Below are 21,523 nucleotides of genomic sequence, written 5' to 3' on the forward strand. Positions count from 1 at the left end.
CGCAAACAACCTTCTTGCATCACTTCACGTTTTGCTATTTCCGGGTGACGTTGCCCGCCACCTTCCTAAATAATTCCGTGACTGTTCAATACTTAATTTTTCCAGTTAGGTAGAGCAACGTTACTGTACTCGTGGAGAGAAAACTCCCCTGAATATTTTTTTAAAAGAGACTCATTTAGCGCAATTATGTAGAAATATTCATCTTGAGACTCGCCCTAGGACAACGAAATATGTGGAGAGTACAAGGGTTTGTTGGAAGAGGTAAACTTAATATCATTAACACATTTCTCCATTAACTTTAGCTAGCCAGCCTTGTTTATGCACTCGGGTCGAAGTTTGCTAGATTCGTCTATAGAAGTGTAACATTGTTTTATCTAGATTTGCAAATCAATTAGCTATCCAGCTAGCTAATATTTGATTTGGCATGAGAGTAACGTTAGTGTTATGCGCACGAACTAAAATCATTGACATGCTTGCTAGCTCGTAAGTTCTCTAAAGTTCTAGAATGCACTAACTTATGCAGGACGTCTGTTTAAAACTGAGGCAGATCATGCTCAGTGTATGCGTAAACCAGCATTTGGGTACTACTTTCTGCTCCACAAATCGTTGTTATATGAATACTTAAATTGACACTGCCTTCACTTAGCCGATTAAACTCAACTCGAATCGTTGAATGGAAATCCGACGGAGAATTGCATAGAATTTTTCGTCGGCCAGACATTTTGAATAAGGAAAGTTATCTCACGACCTCTACAAGCCAGAATGTTGAATGAAATGATGTTAACATACTTTACCTGTGCGGATGGTCCTTTACCGGTTGTCGGTGCGATTGGTCCTTTTGGCGGAAATAATACGAGACCATATACCCACAGGAAAGTACACTGAACAAAATGATAAACGTAACAGGAAACAATTCCAAAGATTTTAGTTATAGTTAATATAAGGACATCAGTCAATTGAAATACATTATTTAGGCCCTAATCTATTCATTTCACATGACTGGGAATAAAGACACTTTTGTATATATTGTTTATGTAGATTTGGCTATTTCAGCCACAGACGTTGCTGACAGGTGTATAAAATTGAGCACACAACCATGCAATCTCCATAGACAAACATTGGCAGTAGAAGGGCCTTACTGAAGAGTTCAGTGACTTCCAATGTGGTACTGTCATAGGATGCCACCTTTCCAGCTAGTCAGTTTGTCAAATTTCTGCCCTGCTAGAGCTGCCCTGGTCAACTGTAAGTGCTATTGTGAAGTGGAAACATCTAGGAGCAACAACGGCTCAGCAGTGAAGTGGTAGGCCTCACAAGCTCACAGAGAATGGGACTGCTGAAGCATGTACAAATTGTCTGTCCTTGGTTGCAACTAGAAGTTGACCGATTATGATTTTTCATCGCTGATACCGATTATTGGAGGTCCAAAAAAAGCCGATATCTATTAATCAGACGAATTATTATATATATTTTTTAAAATATTTTGTAATAGTGGCAATTACAACAACACTGAATGAACAATGAACACTTTTATTTTAACTTAATATATTACATAAATAAAATCTATTAGGTCTCAAAGAAATAATGAAACATGCTCAATTTGGTTTAAATAATGCAAAAACACAGTGTTGGAGAAGAAAATAAAAGTGAAATATGTGCCATGTAAAAAAGCAAACGTTTAAGTTCCTTGCTCAAAACATGAGAATAAAAGCTGGTGGTTCAATATTCCCAGTTAAGAAGTTTAACTTGTAGTTATTATAGGAATTAAGACGCGTCAACTATTTTTCTCTATACCATTTGTATTTCATATACCTTTTGACTATTGGATGTTCTAATAGGCACTTTAGTATTGCCAGCCTAATCTCAGGAGTTGATAGGCTTGAAGTCATAAACAGCGCTGTGAAGCAAGCATTGCTAAGAGCTGCTGGGACAACGCAGTCAAGTTTGATTGAATGATTATGATCCTGCTGCCTCCTACCACCACTCAGGCAGACTGCTCTATGAAATCATAGACTTAATTATAATACACTGCTCAAAAAATAAAGGGAACACTTAAACAACACAATGTAACTCGAAGTCAATCACACTTCTGTGAAATCCAACTGTCCACTTAGGAAGCAACACTGATTGACAATAAATGTCACATGCTGTTGTGCAAGTGGAATAGACAACAGGTGGAGATTATAGGCAGTTAGCAAGACACCCCCAATAAAGGAGTGGTTCTGCAGGTGGTGACCACAGACCACGTCTCAGTTCCTATGCTTCCTGGCTGATGTTTTGGTCACTTTTGAATGCTGGCGGTGCTTTCACTCTAGTGGTAGCATGAGACGGAGTCTACAACCCACACAAGTGTCTCAGGTAGTGCAGCTCATCCAGGATGACACATCAATGCGAGCTGTGGCAAGAAGGTTTGCTGTGTCTGTCAGCGTAGTGTCCAGAGCATGGAGGCGCTACCAGGAGACAGGCCAGTACATCAGGAGATGTGGAGGAGGCCGTAGGAGGGCAACAACCCAGCAACAGGACCGCTACCTCCGCCTTTGTGCAAGGAGGAGCAGGAGGAGCACTGCCAGAGCCCTGCAAAATGACCTCCAGCAGGCCACAAATGTGCATGTGTCTGCTCAAACGGTCAGAAACAGACTCCATGAGGGTGGTATGAGGGCCCAACTTCCACAGGTGGGCGCTGTGCTTAGGCAAATTCGCCAATGGCGCATGTGCTCGCCAGAGGTAGCCTGACTGCCATTAGGTACCGAGATGAGATCCTCAGACCCCTTGTGAGACCATATGCTGGTGCTGGAACTGGCCCGCCCGTTCCCCAGACCTGAATCCAATTGAGCACATCTGGGACATCATGTCTCGCTCCATCCACCATCCTCTGTTGCACCACAGACTGTCCAGGAGTTGGCAGATGCTTTAGTCCAGGTCTGGGAGGAGATCCCTCAGGAGACCATCCGCCACCTCATCAGGAGCATGCCCAGGCGTTGTAGGGAGGTCATACAGGCACGTGGAGACCACACACACTACTGAGCCTAATTTTGACTTGTTTTAAGGACATTACATCAAAATTGGATCAGCCTGTAGTGAGGTTTTCCACTTTAATTTTGAGTGTGACTCCAAATCCAGACCTCCATGGGTTGATAAATCTAATTTCCATTGATAATTTTTGTGTGATTTTGTTGTCAGCACATTCAACTATGTAAAGAAAAAAGTATTTAATAAGAATATTTCATTCATTCAGATCTAGAATGTGTTATTTTAGTGTTCCCTTTTTTTTGAGCAGTGTATAATAAACACAGAAATATGAGCCTTTGGTCATTAATATGGTCAAATCCGGAAACTATAATTTCAAAAACCAAACGTTTATTCTTTCAGTGAAATACGGAACCGTCCCATATTTTATAGAACGGGCGGCAACCCTAAGTCTAAATATTGCTGTTACATTGCACAACCTTCAATGTTATGTCATAATTATGTAAAATTCTGGCAAATTAGTTAACAACGAGCCAGGCAGCCCAAACTGTTGCATATACCCTGACTCTGTGTGCAATGAACGCAAGAGAAGTGAAACAATTTCCATAGTTAATATTGCCTGCTAACATGCATTTCTTTTAACTAAATATGCAGGTTTTTTAAAAATGTGTATTGATTTTAAGAAAGGCATTGATGTTTATGGTTAGGTACATTCGTGCAACGATTGTGCTTTTGTTAAATCATCCCCCGTTTGGCGAAGTAGGCTGTGATTCTATGATAAATTAACAAGCACCGTGTTGATTATATGCAACGCAGGACAAGCTAGTTAACCTAGTAATATCATCAACAGTGTGTAGTTAACAAGTGATTATGTGAAGGTTGAAGTTTTTTTTATAAGATCATTTTAATGCTAGCTAGCAACTTACCTTGGCTCCTTGCTGCACTCGCGTAACAGGTATTCAGCCTGCCACGCAGTTTCTTGGTGGAATGCAATGTAATCGGCCGATTACCGATTGTTATGAAAACTTGAAATCGGCCCTAATTAATTGGCCATGCCGATTTAAATCGGTCGACCTCTAGTTGCAACACTCGCTACCGAGTTCCAAACTGCTTCTGGAAGCAACATCAGCACAAGAACTGTTCCTTGGGAGCTTCATGAAATGGGTGTCCATGGCAGAGAGACGCACACAAGCCTAAGATCACCATCTGGAGCAGTGGAAATGTGTTCTCTGGAGTGATGAATCACGCTTCACTATCTGGCATTCCGATTGACGAATCTGGGTTTGGCAGATGCCAGGGGAACGCTACCTGCCCTAATTCATAATGTCAACTATATAGTTTGGAGGAGGAATAATGATCAGGGGCTGCTACAGCATACAGTGACATTCCAGTCGATTCTGTGCTTCCAACTTTGTGGCAACAGTTTGGGAAGGCCCTTTACTGTTTCAACATGACGATGCCCCTGTGCACAAAGTGAAGTCTATACAGAAATGGTTTGTTGAGATCGGTGTGAAAGAACTTGACTGGCTTGCACAGAGCCCTGACCTCAATATGGACCAACTCCATGTTAATGCCCATGATTTTGGAATGAGACGTTCGACGAGCAGGTATTCACATACTTTTGGTCATGTAGTGTATCTTAAAAAATATCAGAAAACCAGTCAGTGTCTGGTGAGACTACCATTTGCCTCATGCATTGCGACACATCTCCTTCGCATAGAGTTGATCAGGCTGTTGATCGTGGAATGTTGTCTCGCTATTCAATGGCTTCACGAAGTTGCTGGATATCGGCGGGAACTGGAACACACTGTCGTACACATCGACCCAGAGCATCCCAAACATGCTCAATGGGTGACAGGTCAGGTGAGTTTGCATGCCATGAAAGAACTGGGACAGTTTCCACTTCTAGGAATTGTGTACAGATCCTTGCTACATGGGGCCATGCATTATCATGCTGGAGCATGGATGTGATGGCGGCGGATGAACGGCACGACAATGCGCCTCAGGATCTCGTCACGTTATCTCTGTGCATTCAAATTGCCATTGATTCAATGCAATTGTGTTGTCCGTAGCTTATCCTGGCCCATACCGTACCCCCACCGCCTCTATGGGGCACTTTGCTCACAACATTGACATCAGCAAACCGCTCACTCACGTGACTCCGTCTGCCCGGTACAGTTGAAACCGGGATTCATCTGTGAGGAGCACACTTCTCTAGCGTGCCAGTGGCCATCGAATGTGAGCATTTGCCCACTGAAGTCTGTGACGACAGAGAACTGAAGTCAGGTCAAGACCTGGTGAAGAGGATGTAAACAAATGTGTGCACAAAATTTGCAAGAAGTAAGCTTTTGAAAAATGTTCACTACATGTTGCATTTTTATGTTTTTGTTTAGTATATAATCACAAACTTTTCAAAGCACTGGTAGTGTATTCAGATTTCTATCACCTTAAGCAAGTGCACAAGATAAAAATAGATTCACGAGATGCATGCATGCTTGCAGAGTTCATGCAAATGTTTATGGTTATGTGCATGCTTCAGGTGATAGGAAACACGAACAGTACTTTGAAAAGTTGATGTAATTATACTTTCCTGTGCATATTATAGTGTCTCGTAATCCTACCGTCAAAAGGACCAACCCCGTGGACAACCGGTGAAGTACGTTAAAATATCATTTTATTAAACATTCTGGCTTGTAGAGGTCGTGAGGGGAAACTTTTCAGAGTCAAACGCTCGTTTCTGCCCGTAGATGAATTCTATGCAATTCAACGTCGGGTTTCCAGGCAACTCCGATCGTGGAGTTGAGTTCAGTTGGCGAGCCTACACCGTGATCAGCCAGCCTGTTTGGGTCTCAGCCGGTTGGGGGTCTGTTTACAGAACATTGACTAACCAACCGCTGCTGTAACCTGTTTAGTGACACCTAATGTTTTGTGGTTTGTTTGAACATCCTGATGACGATAAAGACCTGTGTTGCACAGAATACACAACTACTTATAACTGCCTCTTATTGAAATGCATATGAAATATTAAAAAAGGCTAATGCTTGTGCTCTGCATGTGACTTTAACCCACTATTAAATGTGCAGCGGAAATGCAGATGGTATCAGCAGTATCTTCCAGGCTAACTCAATACAACCCATCTTGTCACGTCCCGCCCCCCGCTCCCAGTTTTTAGCCGGTGCCATGGCAACGCCCCCCTGCGCCTGTCTCAGAATCATCACGTGGAGGATGAGGTCATCCACTCCTCCACCTTCCTCTCCACCGGCCGGCACTCCCCCGACAGCAGGTACCTCATCCCTTCATTTTCCTCCCTCCTCGCTAGCCTTGCAGCTGGTTGCATCATCCTGTGGGCCCTGGCCTGTCTCTGCTGTGCATGTAGACTGCTGTTGGGGGGAAATGGGGACAAACACCCTCTCTCTCGTGACTCTTTTGAGGCTCCTGCCGTGATGACTTAATACAACTACAAGTCTATAAAAATGTCACTCATATCACCCACTTTTATTTTCTCTCTTACTCTTTCCACTTTTACCTTTCTCTTTCCATCTCTCTCAGCTCTCAGAAAGGGGAGGATGGAGACAAGTGGTGGAAGAAGAGGACCTCTCAGTTTTGCTACGATGGGCTCCCGCGCTACACTGCTCTGGATGCTGTGGGCTGGGTATGACCTGGCCACGAAACCAACACGCAGTCACAAACACATTACCCAGCATTCCCAGTGAACCGTCACTCTTCCACCTAAAATGTAGACTACAGACACGTTTTCCCAAATTTGCAAACATGTATTTCCCATGGCGATGGTGAAGTTGACGTATGACCTTTCTCTAGGGCGCAGCTGCCGTTCTGTTGATGCAGATCTGTAGGAGGGTCCACTCTCGAGTCTCCTCTGGGGCCGAACCCAAACCAAACACAGGATGCCTGGCCGTACAGGACACCCTGCAGAAGTTTGACTACCGCGTCCTACTGGAGATGCGTGAGTTATGTCACAACCACTAGAATCTCAAGCAATTCATCCAGTGAATGATTTTAAGGTATGACGATCAGATGGATGTGGAAACTGTGTGTGTGTGTGTGTGTGTGTGTGTGTGTGCGCTAGCATTCTAAAAGTACATGAATGCAGAATGAGTCTGATCTCCTTCCTTTTGTGTACGTCCAGTGTCTCGCTGTGATGTGCTGCCCAGAGGGAGGAGTGTGAGCTGTCTGCCACAGAGACAGCAGGCCCAGCAACGCAGCACCAGCGGCAGCAGTAACGGCTACAGCAGCTCTGACCAGCTCCATGGAGATGCAATCGCTGACGGCTTCCTCGCTGACTGTCACCACTCCTCTGGAAGAGGTCAGTCTCACATTCTGCCTTCAAGAGGTTCAAATCGCTCTATTGGCCAATTGCAGACAAGCTCTCAACCAAAATGTGACTTTATTTGACGCTTTTAACCCGACCTCTCAGAACGACACACACACTGTGTTGTGCTGTTGGTGTGGGGTTTAAGTGCCTTTCTCAATGGCATCTAGGATTTAATACCAGCAGCCCTTGGTTGCCAGCTCACTTCCCAATAGATTTTTCCCGTCGGACCCGGGATTCGAACTGGCAACCCTCCGGTTGCTGGCTCTCCTCTCTGGGCTACCTGCCACCCTTTACATTCTAACAGTGAATGGTCAGTGTAACTATATTTCTCTTATATGAAATTGTACTCGAATAGTTATATTATAGTTATAGTTATTCTTTACATAATCATGCCTACCGGATTACTTGATTTATAAACACAGGCCTAAACGCATGCACACATTTTATTCTTGAATCTTCTGATGTTACAGAGGAGACGTCCTTCTCAAAGTTCTCCCATCCTGAAGACAAACGCAGAGCCAGAAAGCGAGAAGCACCTCCGCAGCAGAATGAGCAGGTATGTTTTTAGGCTGGTCCTCTGTTTAACTCCTGTCTGGTTGTGAAGCGGCCTTCTGTTCATGACCTCTGACCCTGTGATCTTTAGGATGCTCTAGCAGGGGCTGCCCAGAACCTCCAGCAGGTGGCCGACTCCAGCGTTCCTGTAGTCCTCAACATCGTCGGTCTGGAGAGTGCTAAGACTGGGGACTATGATGCAGCCTTCTCCTGTTTCCTGGCCTCAGCCAGACGGGGTTACTGCAAGGCCCAGTTCAACACTGGAGTCTGCTACGAGAAAGGCAGGGGGGTAGGCAAAGACGAGGAGAAGGTAAGAAACACTTGCACAGTCCAAATCTGGACTTTTAACATTGGTGATATTCGTAATTCCCTGTCCCATTTCTCTCATGACTCCCCTCATGGTGTTCACTCTCCAGGCTCTTCACTTCTACAGCCAGGCAGCGTCTGGGGGTCACAGTCAGGCTCAGTACCGCTGTGCCAAACTCCTCCTCAGCAGCAGAGGGCAGCTGAGCCAACAGAAGGACCTGGACTCAGCCATCAGCCTGCTGCAACAGGCTGCCTCAGCTGGACTGAAAGAGGTGAGTGAGAAGGAAGTGTCTGTTATGATTGTGTGACTTGGCCAAAAAGACGACAGTGAAAGTCAATGATTTTAAATCGTCTTGTTCTGTCTTCCTGTTTTTCTCGTTCCCCTCTCTCTCAGGCCCAAGTGTATCTGGGTTCCCTGTTCTCACAGGAGCCAGTCAGAGACGGCCGTAAGTCGGTGCACTACCTGAAGATGGCAGCAGAGAGCGGAGTGAGTGACATCCTCTACACATAAACTCAACAACTGTCATTCACTCATCCATCATAACCTGTTCTCAGTTCAGTGTAGTGTGAATCAGATGTGTGTTTCTCTATCGGTATGTGTAGGACAGCGAGGCGCTGCTGTTCCTGGGCCAGTGTTATGAGAGTGGGTTCGGGGTGCCTCAGTGTTTCAGAACAGCAGTAGGGTTCTATCAGCGGGCTGCCCAGGCAGGAAGCAGCCAGGCCAAGACCTTACTGACGCCCCTGTGTGGAGTGGAGGGTAAGGATACTCTCACTCAATTCAGATTTGCACTTAGCTTATTTGCCCTAAAACCTCTTATTTACACAAATCTGAATGAAATACATTCTTCTGATATGATCTCCCCTTTCTCTCCCTCTAGAAGATGCCGTCCTGCGCTCTATCCGCTCTTGTCCGTGCTTCTCCATATCGGACCGTCTGCGGGAACCACTCTCCACCCTCCCCTCCCCTGTCCTACCCTCCAGTGGCCCCACCCTTCCCTTCCCACACTCCTGGAGCACAGGGAGTATGGGTCCCCCTCCGCCCTCCCTCCCCCTCCACCCCCCCAGCTTTGAGGGGAACGCCGTGAGGTGGACTCTAGGAGTGGGATAGTTAGCGCACACAGTCATGACTTACGAATGTCGTTGTGATTGGATAAGGATGAAAAGGGAAAGCATGGTCACATGTTTAACCACTCGGTTGTGTCTCACTGAGGTTACTTTCTCACTGCACTTAGAACTGGATGTGAATGTAGTGTAAGTCAATGCTTTGAGGAACGTGTGTGTAAGTATGGGAGACAGCAATACATGTCTGAAAAACATGCATGTCAGATATGAGGTATGGCTTTACCTGTTGACTTTTCCTCAATACCTTTTATCAGTGTTTTTCCAATGTAATGCTCTCATGGCACAAGCTTGGCCAGTTGTGGTACAATAAACTGCCCTGTGGGTAGAAAGATGGTATTGAGATATACTTTATGGCCCGTTTCTTAGGTACGACCTATCTACTATCGGGTTGGACCCCCTTTTGCCTCCAGAACAGCCTGAATTCTTTGGGGCATAGAAACGTTGCTCAATTGGTATCAAGGGATCTAATATTTTCCAGGAAAACATTACACCACCGCCACCAGCCTGTACCATTGAGACCAGGCAGGGTGGGGCCATGGACTCACACTGTTTACGCCAAATCCTGACTCTGCCATCAGCATGACGCAACAGGAACTGGGATTCGTCGGACCAGGCAAAGGTTTTCAGTTGCAGCAGTTTTGGTGATCCATTGGAGCTGCTTCTTCTTGTTTTTAGCTGATATGAGTGTTCCCTTGCACGCCTGTTAGCTTGCACGATTCTGGCCATTGTCCATCGACCTCTCATCAACGAGCTGTTTTCGCCCACAGGACTGCTGCTGACTGGATGTTTGTTTGTCGCACCCTTCTCGGTAAACCCGTGAAAATCCCAGGAGGCCGGCCATTCCAGAGATACTGGAACCACCGTGCCTGGCACCGATGATCACACCACACTCATTGTCGCTTCGGTCACTCGTTTTGTCCATTTTAACGTCAATCGAACAGTAACTGAATGCATCAATGCCTGTCTGCTTTATAAAGCAGGCAACGGCCACGTGACTCACTGTCTGTAGGATCTAACCATTTTTGTGAAATGGAGTGGTGTACCTAATAAACTGGCCACTTAGTGTAATGTGTGCCTTAGCCTGCTATGCCTCTAAGTACAGTGTCTCTGGTGTGTACTTGACCCTGTTTAAAATGGCATAGAGTTAGGCTAAAAGAATGTGAATGAAAAGTGATTTTATTTTTGGCCTTTTTCAAAGTTTATCATAAACTACCAACAATGTTGCCTTTTATTATCAGGGGGTTAACTATCCAACTCTGTCCAGTAATTGAAAACATAAAGATACTCTCTAACGGGGCCTGGGCTTTAACGTGAGGCTTGTGTATTATGTGCATGTATGTATTTTCATTCATAAGTCACTGTATGTTGTATTTTCTCATGCTTTAGGAACACTACGCACAAGGTGTCTAACACCAATAAAAATATAATGCTATTTTATACAACCCAGCCTGTGTGTCATTGAGATGTGCAGAGAATGTCATTAAGTATCTGGGAAACTGCATTGTTGTCAAAGCCTATAGTAAGCTCTATCGCAGACAACCCTGAGGCTACGGCTTAAGACAGGAACAAGTACAAGAAGTCCCGCTACGACCTCCGCAGAGTCATCAGATACGCAAAAGGACAATTTAGGAATAAGGTGGAATCATACAACACAGGATTCAACGCCCGCCACATTGTGGCAAGGGGCTACAGTCCATTACGGATTACAAAGGAAGACCCCGCCATGATCTGCCCAATGATGTCTCTCTTCCAGACTAACTCTTTATGCACGCTTCGAACAATAACAACATGCCATGCGTGAGGTTCCCCACCGACCCCGAGGACTGGCTGATCTCGCTCTCCGAGGCTGACGTAAGGTCTTTAATCTGGGGGCCAGATGGTATTACAGGGCGCATTCTCGGAGCATGCGCAGATCAGCTGGCAGGCATGTCCACGGTAATTGTCAATGTCTCCTTGTCCCAGTCTGTAAACCCCATTGTCTCAAGATGACCACCATCGTTCCTGTTCCCATTAACTCTTAAGGCTTCATGCCGCAATGACTACTGCCTTGTAGCACTCTTCTGTAATCGTGAAGTGCTTTGAATGGCTGGTTATGCCACACATCAACTCCATCATCCCAGACACCCTAGACCCACTCTAATTTGCATACCGCCCCAACAGATCCATAGATGACGCGATCTCAATTGCACTCCACACTGCCTTCACCAACCTAGGTAAGGGGAATAACAATGTGAGAATACTGTTCATTGACTACAGCCCTGCGTTCAACACCATTGTCCCCTCCAAGCTCATCACCAAGCTTAGGACCCTGGGACTGAACCCCTCACTCTGCAACTGGATCCTGGACTTCCTGACAGGCTGACTCCAGGTGGTTCTGGTAGGCAACATCACCTCCGCCACGCTGATCCTCAACACGGGCCCCACAGGACTGTGTGCTTAATATCTTGTACTCCATGTTCACCCACGCCTACGTAGCCATGCACGACTCCCAACACCATCAAGTTTACCGACGACACAAAGGTGGTTGGCCTGATTACCGGTGAAGATGAGCCGGCCTACAAGGAGGAGGTCAATGACCTGGAAGTGTGGTCCCGGGACAACAACCTCTCCCTCAACGTCAGTAAGGCCAAAGAGCTGATCGTGGATTTCAGGAAACGGGGCTGAGCACTTCCACATCGCAGGGCTGCAGTGGAGCTGGTCGAAATGTTCAAGTTCCTCTGTGTCCAAATCACTAAAGACTAAAAATGGTCCACTCACACACGCACAGATGGGAAGAATCCAGGTGAAAGCTATGATTCTTTTATTGATGGCACCTGTTAAATCCACTTCAATCCATGTAGATGAAGGGGAGGAGACAGGTTAATCCATTGTGACATGGATTCTGTATGTGTGCCATTCAGAGGATGAATGGACAAGACAAGATTTAAATGACTTTGAAAAGTAGCTGATTTGTGTGTCAAGGGTTGCTGGGTTTTTCCACACTCAACAGTTTCCTGTGTGTATCAGGAATGGTCCACCACCCAAAGGACATCCAGCCAATGGCAGGCCAGTGGTCGAAAACGGGTCATTGATGAAAGAAGACAAAAGGAGACTGACACATTGTGCAGAGCTACAGACGGGCTTGAGTTCGCCCAACTTGAGTTTGTCAACCCGAGACCCATAAAAGAATACACGACTTGTCGTACCTCGACACGAACGGGGTACGGCAGCCGACAAGAAACCGCGGTTGAAGTGGGCTACAGAACGAAAACACTGGACATTGAAGAACTGGAAAAACATTGCCTGGTCTGATGAATCCCAGTTCCTGCTGTTTCACGCTGATGGAAGGATAGGGTATGGGGAAAACCACGAGTACATGCATCCATCATGCCGTGTGTCAACATTGCAGGCTGGTGGGGGTGTAATAGTGTGGGGTGTGTTTTCATGGCACACGTTGAGCCCCTTAATAAAAGTGGAGAAACGTTTGAATGCCACAGGATATCTGAACATCATTGCCAATCAGATGCATCCCTTCATGGCAGCAGTGTATCCATTTTTGAATATTTTTTCAGCAGGATAATGCCCCATGCCACAAGGCTATGATTGCCCAGGAATGGTTCTCACGAACATGACCGTGAATTCAGCTTCCTGCAGTGGCCTGCCCAGTCACCAGATCTCAATCCAGTTGAGCATCTGTGGGATGAGACGGAACGAGCTATTCGGAGTAGAGATCCACTACCAGCCAACTTGATACAACTGTGGGAAGCATTGGAGTCAACATAGGCCAGCATCCCTGTGGAGCGCTTTCGATGACTTGTGGAGTCCCATGCCCTGACGAACTGAGGCTGTTCTGAGGGCAAAAGGGCATGCAACTCAATATTAGAAGGGTGTTCCTAATGTTTTGTGCACGCCGTGTGTTTCAGGCGTTGTGAAAGGAAGGCCCAGAAAATTGCTCAAGACTCCAGTCACCCAAGCCATAGACTTGTCTTTGCTTCAGCATGGCAAGAGGTACCGGTGCATCAGGTCTGACACTAGCAGGCTCCTGAACAGCTTCCAATCCCGAGCATTAAGACTGCTAAATATCTAACAGAATGGCCACACAGATTATTATTTTTTACATTTATTTAACTAGGCGAGTCAGTTAAGAACAAATTCTTATTTACAATGACGGCCTACTGGGGAACAGTGGGTTAACTGCCTTGTTCAGGGGCAGAACAACAGATTGTTACCTTGTCAGCTCTGGGATTCAATCTAGAAATGCACACTCACAGCACTCTATACACTCACGCACTCTGACACACCAACACACACATGACATGTTTTTGTGGAAATTCTTCCACAGGGACACTCCAAGTCAATCTTAATATTAATCATTGTTTCTTCATCAGGGCACTGGAGATGTTCCATCCAGCTCAATGCACCATAGTACACATGTCAATCAGGAGCTCTGCTTGGGCAGACCCAGCAGTTGTCTTATCTACGGCTATACACAGTCAAGTTATGTTTGCATGATTTAGCATAACAAATGAATCATTACCGCTTTGTTTCATTCATGTGACAGACCAATACTGGTTCATAACATGTGACAGACCAATACTGGTTCATAACATGTGGCAGACCAATACTGGTTCATAACATGTGACAGACCAATACTGGTTCATAACATGTGACAGACCAATACTGGTTCATAACATGTGACAGACCAATACTGGTTCATAACATGTGACAGACCAATACTGGTTCATAACATGTGACAGACCAATACCTCACAAGGCTTCTTCTCTCTAAGCTGAGACCTTGAAACTGAGATATATTTCGTTCTCTAAACAAGGTTCTGGGCGTACTGCCAAATTGCAGCTAGTGATGAGTGAGGATTGTTCATTCAGCCACTTGCATGAACATAGAAATTGGTTTATAGAACAGCACTTGAATAGAACACAGAAATGAGTTATCAGAAAAGCACAAACATTGAAATTCCCATTAAACATGCACACACATTTATACTGACTCTACACACACTCACATACAATCTTAAGGGTATTAAATCAACTGTATTTATAAAGCCCTTTTTTACAACAGCAGATGTTACAAAGTGCTTATACAGAAACCCAGCCTAAAACCCCAACCAGCAAGCAATGCGGATGTAGAAGCACGGTGGCTAGGGTAGGGGAGTGTCTGTTGAGTTAAACAATAGCCTGTGGCACTGCAACAGTTGATGGGCCTGTAGTTTCTTATTCTAGATTAAACATTTCTTATTGGTAGCTGTTCACTCTTGAGGGACTGGCTCTGGCTGAAATAGTATACACAATCACTTCTCAATCAATGACTTTTTCTATAGAAGTCAACGTTGTAGCCTACCATAGGCAAAAGTCGGCGAACTGCGAGTTTTTATTACATTAGTTAAATAACACTATAAACAATGTTGGTTTTGTGATGGTACTCTGGTTCTGCGTCTCTCTACGGAATAGCTCTGTGCACACAGCGTCCAGCGTCCAGCGCTCTGATTGGTCCTGGGAGCTCCAGAGCGACGCGACGCTTTGGGAAACAGTGGCGCAGAGAGAGACGAGCTGTAGCGTAGCCTAGGTACCAGCACCGGAGGAGACCGAATAGAAAGTGATGTGATCTGATACGGGTAGCTACGTGAGGACTCGCGCTTAAAAAGTGGGGATCACTTCTCTGTTCTATATCAGTGTCGTCGTTTAGGCGGTGGCATAGAAGCACGATTGTCAAACGCGGTGAGTGAATTAATGTACATAAAATGTTGTGGTTGTGGCTGCGTTGCGCCGTTCGCCTTTCAGCGCGGTGATGTGATGGGGAGAATCTTGGGTGGGAGAGAGACAACAGAAGATGTACTGCGTCTGTTATTGACACTGCCTTTGCAGCTTGTTTTCGGAATTGACAACAGATTGACGATCCTTCTGCAATATAGGACGTTCCTGCTGGATTTATATTGAAATCGGTGAGGCTGCAAGGATGATCGTAAGGATAGAAATGTAGACTGCTGTATCCTACAACGCACGTTAACGGAATGCAAAGGTACTCCACCCGTTTAGAGACGTCTCCTTGACATGGTTATAAGTTAGAAGGTTATGTAGCCTATTATTGACACGTTATGTTGGTGGCATATGTACGGCACAAGTATCATTTATTATTAGGTAACAATCCAATTATTAGCTTATACAACACCTTTTTTTTTAAACTAAGGCCTACATAAATCCCATTAAAGTGTTTTCTTTCTTTATATTTCTTAACTGGAGTGGGCCCAAGCCTGTTTCAGTAATATAGGCTACAGTACAGACCTATCAATACAGTGTTTGAGGTGACTATGTTAAATATTCATGTGGATGCCACAGCAGCATCTGTTCATCACAGTGTGTGAACGACATCACAACACCACTCTCTTTCCTATTTGGATTGAGATGTGTTATGTGTGTTGCTCTTCAGTCACACTGTGGCCGAGCTGTGAGAACTCACCTACCTGTGAATCAACCTGTGACCTGCTTGAGTCGTGAGTGCCGCTCTGACACTTGTGGTTCACCAGTATGTCAATATGTAGAGGATACCAGACGGTATCACCTCCAGTAGAGTGAATGATTGGTTATTCTCTCAACTCCAGATCCTGATTATTCCTACAGTTACACTTTGGGGGTTGGTTTCCCAGACACAGATGAACCTTAGTCCTTGGACTAAAACACATGGTCAATGGAGAACCTCCATTGAAATAGTCCAGGACTAAGCTTCATCTGTGTCCGGGGAACAGCCCCTGAATCTTGTAGACATTTCTCAGCTGTTTAAAATGACACTGTTAGTTGACTTCCTGTCACATGGGTTGTATAGTACCATGTTTGGCAAAGGTCTCATGAATGACCTACAGTGTTGGGAACACAAAGATGTGTGTGTTCTAGGACAGCAGCTGAGCTGAGTGGCGATGTGAGCTCAACGTCCCTGCTGAAAATTGCTGTGTCATTGTCCTCTCTCTCTCTCTCTCTCTCTCTCTCTCTCTCTCTCTCTCTCTCTCTCTCTCGTTCTCTCTCTCTCTAATAACATATATCTCTCCCCTATTTGTCTCGTGCCATTCTGCTAATTGAGACATGCAGCATCAGGAAAAACACACTATCTCAGTATGGATCTAGTAGCTCTCTCCATCTCTGAGATTTATGCAAAGCAGGCATTTGAGCATTTGCATATTGGAGAGTTGTTACCTTATCAACTGCTTCCTTGTCAGTTTTGGTGTTTTGCCCAGGACAGGGTATTTATGCTGTTCACAGCAGTTCTGCTTACCTCAGTACTAAGGAAATGGTGGGAAGAATGCATAGTGAGAGAAATGTCAAAAACTGTCCTAAAATCAGTAGCTGCAGGTATAATGTAACTTCACAGAGAGAGACTTAATGTCCTTATGAGGACATGTTTTGTGTAAAATACACTATATTTACAAAACTATGTGGGAACCCCTTCAAATTAGTGGATTCGGCTATTTCAGCCACACCTGTTGCTGACAGGTGTATGAAATTAGCACACCGCCATGCAATCTCCACAGCAAAACATTGGCATTAGAATGGCCTTACTAAAGAGATCAGTGACTTTCAACGTGGCATCGTCATAGGATGTCACCTTTCCAACAAGTCAGTTCGTCAAATTTCTGCCCTGCTAGAGCTGCCCCGGTCAACTGTAAGTGCTGTTATTGTGAAGTGGAAATGTCTAGGAGCAACAACGGCTCAGCCGCGAAGTGGTAGGCCACATAAGCTCACAGAACTGCGAGTGCTGTCCTCGGTTGCAACACTCACTACTGAGTTCCAAACTGCCACTAGAAGCATCATCAGCGCAATAACTGTTCGTCGAGCAGCTGCACACAAGAGCACCATGCACAATGCCAAGTGTAGGCTGGAGTGGTGCAAAGCTCGCCGCCATTGGACTCTGGAGCAGTGGAAACGCGTTCTCTGGAGGGATTAATCACGCTTCACCGTCTGGAAGTCCGACGAACAAATCTGGGTTTTGGCGGATATCAGGAGAACGCTACCTGCCTAATGCATATAGTGGCTACTGTAAAGTTTGGTGGAGGAGGAATAATGGTCTGGGGCTGTTTTTCATGGTTCGGACTAGGCCTCTTAGTTCCATTGAAGGGAAATCTTAACACCACAGCATACAATTACATTCTCGATGATTCTGGGGGAAGCCCCTTTGGTTCAGCATGATAATGCCCCCATGCACAAAGCGAGGTCCATACAGAAATGGTTTGTCAAGATTGGTGTGGAAGAACTTGACTGGCCTGCACAGAGCCCTGACCTCAACCCCATCGAACACCTTAGGGATGAATTGGAACTTCGACTGTGAGCCAGGCCTAATTGCCCAATATCAGTGCCTGACCTCACTAATGTTCTTGTGGCTGAATGGAAGCAAGTCCCCGCAGCAATGTTCCAACATCTAGTGGAAAGCTTTCCCAGAAGAGTGGAGGCTGTTATAGCATTACAGGGGGGAACAACTCCATATTAATGCCCATGATTTTGGAATGAGACGTTCGACAAGCAGGTGCCCACATACTTTTGGTAATGTAGTGTATCTGGTAAAAGTGTAGTTTACAGTATGTCTACAGGTAGTCTACAATAGTCTACTGATTGACCTTGTTGACATAATTTGTGCCATCTCTGAAAGAGGGAGAAGGAGAGAGCGGGAGGGAAGAGTTCCAGAAGCCCTACGGGTGCTCTCTGCCACCAAAACAACACCCAGAGAAGGGATGAGGGGCCCTCATGAGAAAGTGCATTGTGTGGGGATATTTTCTCTTAAAAGGACCTCTCTCTCTCTTTTTCCAAGGGCTTGTCTTGTTTTCAAATCTGCTGTGCCTATGTTTTCCACCTTTTTGTTTGTTTACCTGTGTGTGTGCGTGTGTGTGCGTGCGTGCGCGCGCCTGCGTTGGCGAGGAGTATGATTGAATTGAAGAACCGAGTATAGTAAAACCAACCACTGACAGCCCTAAACTCAAAACCTTGTCTCTTCCCGACGGCATCTGAATTGACAATGATACTCCCCAGTCACCCCCCTCTCTCTCTCTCTCTTTCTCTGTCTGTGTCCATCTGGCTTTGCTAACACAGAGCTGAGACCCAGGGAGACGAAAGGGTCAGATAGAGAGTAGGACCTGCTCTGCAGAATGTGAGTATCTTGACCTAGCATAGATGTACGTTCCAACAGCATTCGCCTTGGCATGGTGCTTCGGTTGTGGAGTAATACATTTACAGCTAAGCCTCATGATTGCCAAGCATGTCCAGAAAATAGAACCCAGGTTCCAGGCTTGGCACTGTGTTTTAAACTGACATATTGACCAGATGAGAAAGAGGGAGACGGAGGGTGTTGCTGTATGGGGCACAGTTACAAAACACATGGCAGAGTGCGTCGATAAAACCTTTCGCTATTGGTTCGATGGGTTGCCAGAATGTTGAACAAAGCTTTTAATTCCGTGCTAGTGCCATGGGAACAGATCAATGCCAAACCTGATGGTCTGTAGGACTTTATGGAGCCATACGGAGTGTCTTTACTCATGTGTGCTTCCCATTTAGACTGGCAAAGTCATATGCTGCCTTGTCTTGTGTTTTACTCCTTATACCTCCAACTCAGTCCTGTGATCCTCCTAACTCATCGCACATGGAGAAGACGTGACTTAGGCCAAGTTTTCTTCAAGCACTGTGGTGGATAATGGAACGACATCACCAGTATCAGATGTCGAATTCCTATGAGAGCTGGTGTGTGTGTGAGGGGGGGGGCACACACGCTCTTTTTCGTAGCAGGTTAGGGGACTGAGGTTAAGGTCAGGAACAGGGTTAGGGTTAGCGAAAATGCTCTCCTAACCTGTTACGAAAATCTTTATATCAAAGGGGGCATAAAAATAGTGTGTGTGTGTGTGTGTGTGTGTGTGTGTGTGTGTGTCTGTGTCTGTGTCTGTGTGTGTGTGTGTGTGTGTGTGGTACTCCTAGTGAGCCCTTCTGTCTTCTCTCTAGGTTTGCAGGGATTCCCTCTTCAGTTGACCTCTTAACCTCTCGTCACCCATGATGTCCGTCCACACACCCCAGCTCTCCCGCAGTGGCTCCTCCCCTTCTTCTGTAGGCTTGGCCAATCGCAGCGGTCCCCCTGCCGCCCCTCCCACCTCCCTCAGCCTGCGCTCCTCCTACAATCAACTCCTGGGCCATGACATCATAAAGGAGTCCCCTACCGCCATGGAAACGGGGAGTTCCGCCACTTTACCCAAGAGTCGCCATAGATACGCCATGACCAGTGTGCATAGCGCCATGGGACTGAGCGGCAGACGCCTCCCCACCAAGTCCTCTTCATCCTCTGCTCTCTACTCTTCCTCCTCTTCCTCATTCTTCTCCACCAACCCCAAGCTGGCAAAGGATGGTGCCAACCTGCAGCGGAAGGCCGAGACACAGCAACAGGAGCAGAGTAAAACCAACACAGAGGTCAAAGAGCAGGATGACATCATCACCCCCATACACAGCTCTGATTGGATGGAGGGGGAGAACTCACAGGACCCGCCTCCATTCTGTCGGAGGACAAAGAGCTTTCTGGAGTTCCATGAAAAGGAAGAGGACCCACCCAGTGGAGGAAACAAAGAGGAAGACTCTCCTGGTGGAGGCAATAAGGAAGAAGATCTTCCCAGCAAGGAAGAGGAGGAAGAGGATGAGAAGCACCCCTGCCCTGAGAAAGACCAGGTCAGCCCGGATAAAGAGAGAGAGAGAACGGAGGAGGAGAAACAGACCCCAAAACAGGAGGATTACAAAGAGGATGCCACTCCAACTGCTGCACAGCCTCTACTACAGGGGGTCCCCTCTCCCACCATCTCTCCCCTAAACAATCTCAGCTGGGCCCAAGAGAACAACATCCAGAGTTGCCCCCCACTTCAGGGCAGAGAGGAGGCCCTAACCCAGGCCCGGGGTCACCCACACAGCGTTGAGACGCCCCCCATTCCCCCCCGAAGTGCACAGGCTCCCCCGCCCAGAGTGATCATGGTGGAGCTGCACCCCAACAATGAGAACCCGTACCTCCACCGCCCCCCCTCTGCACCCCATAAGCAGCCCAGGGGGGAGGAGAGCACCCCTCTTCTGCTCCAGACCCCCCCATCATCCTTCAGCCCGGACCCAGAGAGAGGAGCTCCTAAGCTGGGAAGTCTAGGTACGAAAGTGGAGTCTCCCCTGGAGGATGAGGACTCCAGCTGGACCACCCTGTCCCAAGCGAGCCCCTCCCCTCAGACCCCACAAGAAATAGGTGAGAGGATTAGACACCTTCTGATTAGCTGGCTGGCCGACTGATTGTCTGTCAGCAACACGTGACAATGGAGAGCCCTCAGAACAATTTGGTCGTGGCGAGGAGGGGGTTGAGATTCACCGAGAGAGCAGAAGGAGAGAGAGTAGTGAGACATGAAGAGATGACAGTTGAGAGAAACGGAGAGAGAGGGGCAAAGAGAGGAGAAGGAGAGAGGTAAAAGAGGAGAGAGAAAAGGGTGAAAAGAGGAGAGGCATAGAGAGAGGTAAAGAGTGGAGAGGGAAAGAGAGAGGACAGGGGGGAGAGGAAGAGAGAGAAAAGTCAAGAGAGGACAAAGGCCTCCCTGTGGGTGCTAATACAGAGATTAGGGTTGCTATGACAACAGAACAGGATGACCACCTCAGAATTTACCTAGACAACCGTCTGTGTATTTGACCTAGACAACCGTCTGTGTATTTGAGTGTGTCTAAGTTGTGTCAGTGTGCACTTTAGTATGCGTGTGTGTGCTTATCTGTGTATTTCTTCCCCTATCCGATTCCGTTTGCCTACATACACAATTGCGTATGTCTGTGGCTACAGGTGAATGTGTATTTGTGTGTGTGTGTGTGTTGTATTAGTGTGTGTGCGTATGTTTGTTACTGTCTGTTGGTGTATTAATGTGTGTGTGTGGGTGTGTGTGTGTGTGTGTGTTATACAGCAGATGTGTGGGGTGAGGGGGACCTTCCCCCAGGCTGGCGTGAGGTCACAGACATATCGGAGGTTTACTTCTGGCATGTCCCTACTGGCACCACCCAGTATGACCGCCCTGTCTCCACCACCAACGAACACACACACCTCCACCCACTCCCTGACTCACAGCAGGGCGACACAGTCAGCCTGAGACCGCTCAGCGAGGTGAGGCTGGACACACACAGACACACACACCGTACTGTCTGTACACGCACTCAAACTTACACACATACACACACCACACACACACACACCACACACACACACACACACACACACACACACACACTT

The 21,523-nt window shown here is 46.5% G+C and overlaps 2 protein-coding genes across 4 annotated transcripts in view; both read left to right on the plus strand.

Moving 5' to 3' along the window:
* Positions 1-33: 33 nt before the first annotated feature.
* LOC139366198 (DAP3-binding cell death enhancer 1-like) lies at positions 34-10,719 on the plus strand. 2 transcript variants are annotated; one of them, XM_071103420.1, is made up of 11 exons: positions 34-261; positions 6,130-6,247; positions 6,514-6,616; positions 6,784-6,928; positions 7,112-7,288; positions 7,768-7,853; positions 7,941-8,159; positions 8,266-8,427; positions 8,550-8,642; positions 8,759-8,912; positions 9,034-10,719. In XM_071103420.1, exons 1-11 carry the CDS (start codon positions 231-233, stop codon positions 9,261-9,263), a joined length of 1,518 nt encoding a protein of 505 aa, XP_070959521.1. In that variant the 5' UTR covers positions 34-230; the 3' UTR covers positions 9,264-10,719. The 2 variants fall into 2 exon arrangements, with proteins under 2 accessions (XP_070959521.1, XP_070959522.1); XM_071103421.1 differs by having other exon boundaries at positions 38-261; positions 9,037-10,719.
* A 4,071-nt stretch (positions 10,720-14,790) lies between these two features.
* LOC139366200 (amyloid beta precursor protein binding family B member 2-like) overlaps positions 14,791-21,523 on the plus strand; it is a 60,091-nt gene continuing 53,358 nt past the window's right edge. The window contains exons 1-4 of one of the 2 annotated variants that reach the window (XM_071103422.1): positions 14,828-14,991; positions 15,186-15,292; positions 19,243-20,506; positions 21,201-21,397. In XM_071103422.1, the coding sequence (XP_070959523.1) occupies positions 19,291-20,506; positions 21,201-21,397 (1,413 nt within the window). In that variant the 5' untranslated portion in view covers positions 14,828-14,991; positions 15,186-15,292; positions 19,243-19,290. Of the gene's footprint in view, positions 15,293-19,242; positions 20,507-21,200; positions 21,398-21,523 lie in introns of both variants that reach the window. The other variant, XM_071103423.1, reaches the window with a different exon arrangement.

Source organism: Oncorhynchus clarkii, chromosome 14 (assembly GCF_045791955.1).
Source record: "Oncorhynchus clarkii lewisi isolate Uvic-CL-2024 chromosome 14, UVic_Ocla_1.0, whole genome shotgun sequence".
In the NCBI taxonomy this organism is placed as follows: Eukaryota; Metazoa; Chordata; class Actinopteri; order Salmoniformes; family Salmonidae; genus Oncorhynchus; species Oncorhynchus clarkii.

Bases quoted from the DNA above. Each gene is read 5' to 3' on its own strand.
- LOC139366198 (XM_071103420.1), top strand. From the start codon at position 231: ATGTGGAGAGTACAAGGGTTTGTTGGAAGAG. The intron at 6,248-6,513 runs GTACCTCATCCC...CATCTCTCTCAG, and splicing joins CGGCACTCCCCCGACAGCAG to CTCTCAGAAAGGGGAGGATG. The intron at 6,929-7,111 runs GTGAGTTATGTC...GTGTACGTCCAG, and splicing joins CCGCGTCCTACTGGAGATGC to TGTCTCGCTGTGATGTGCTG.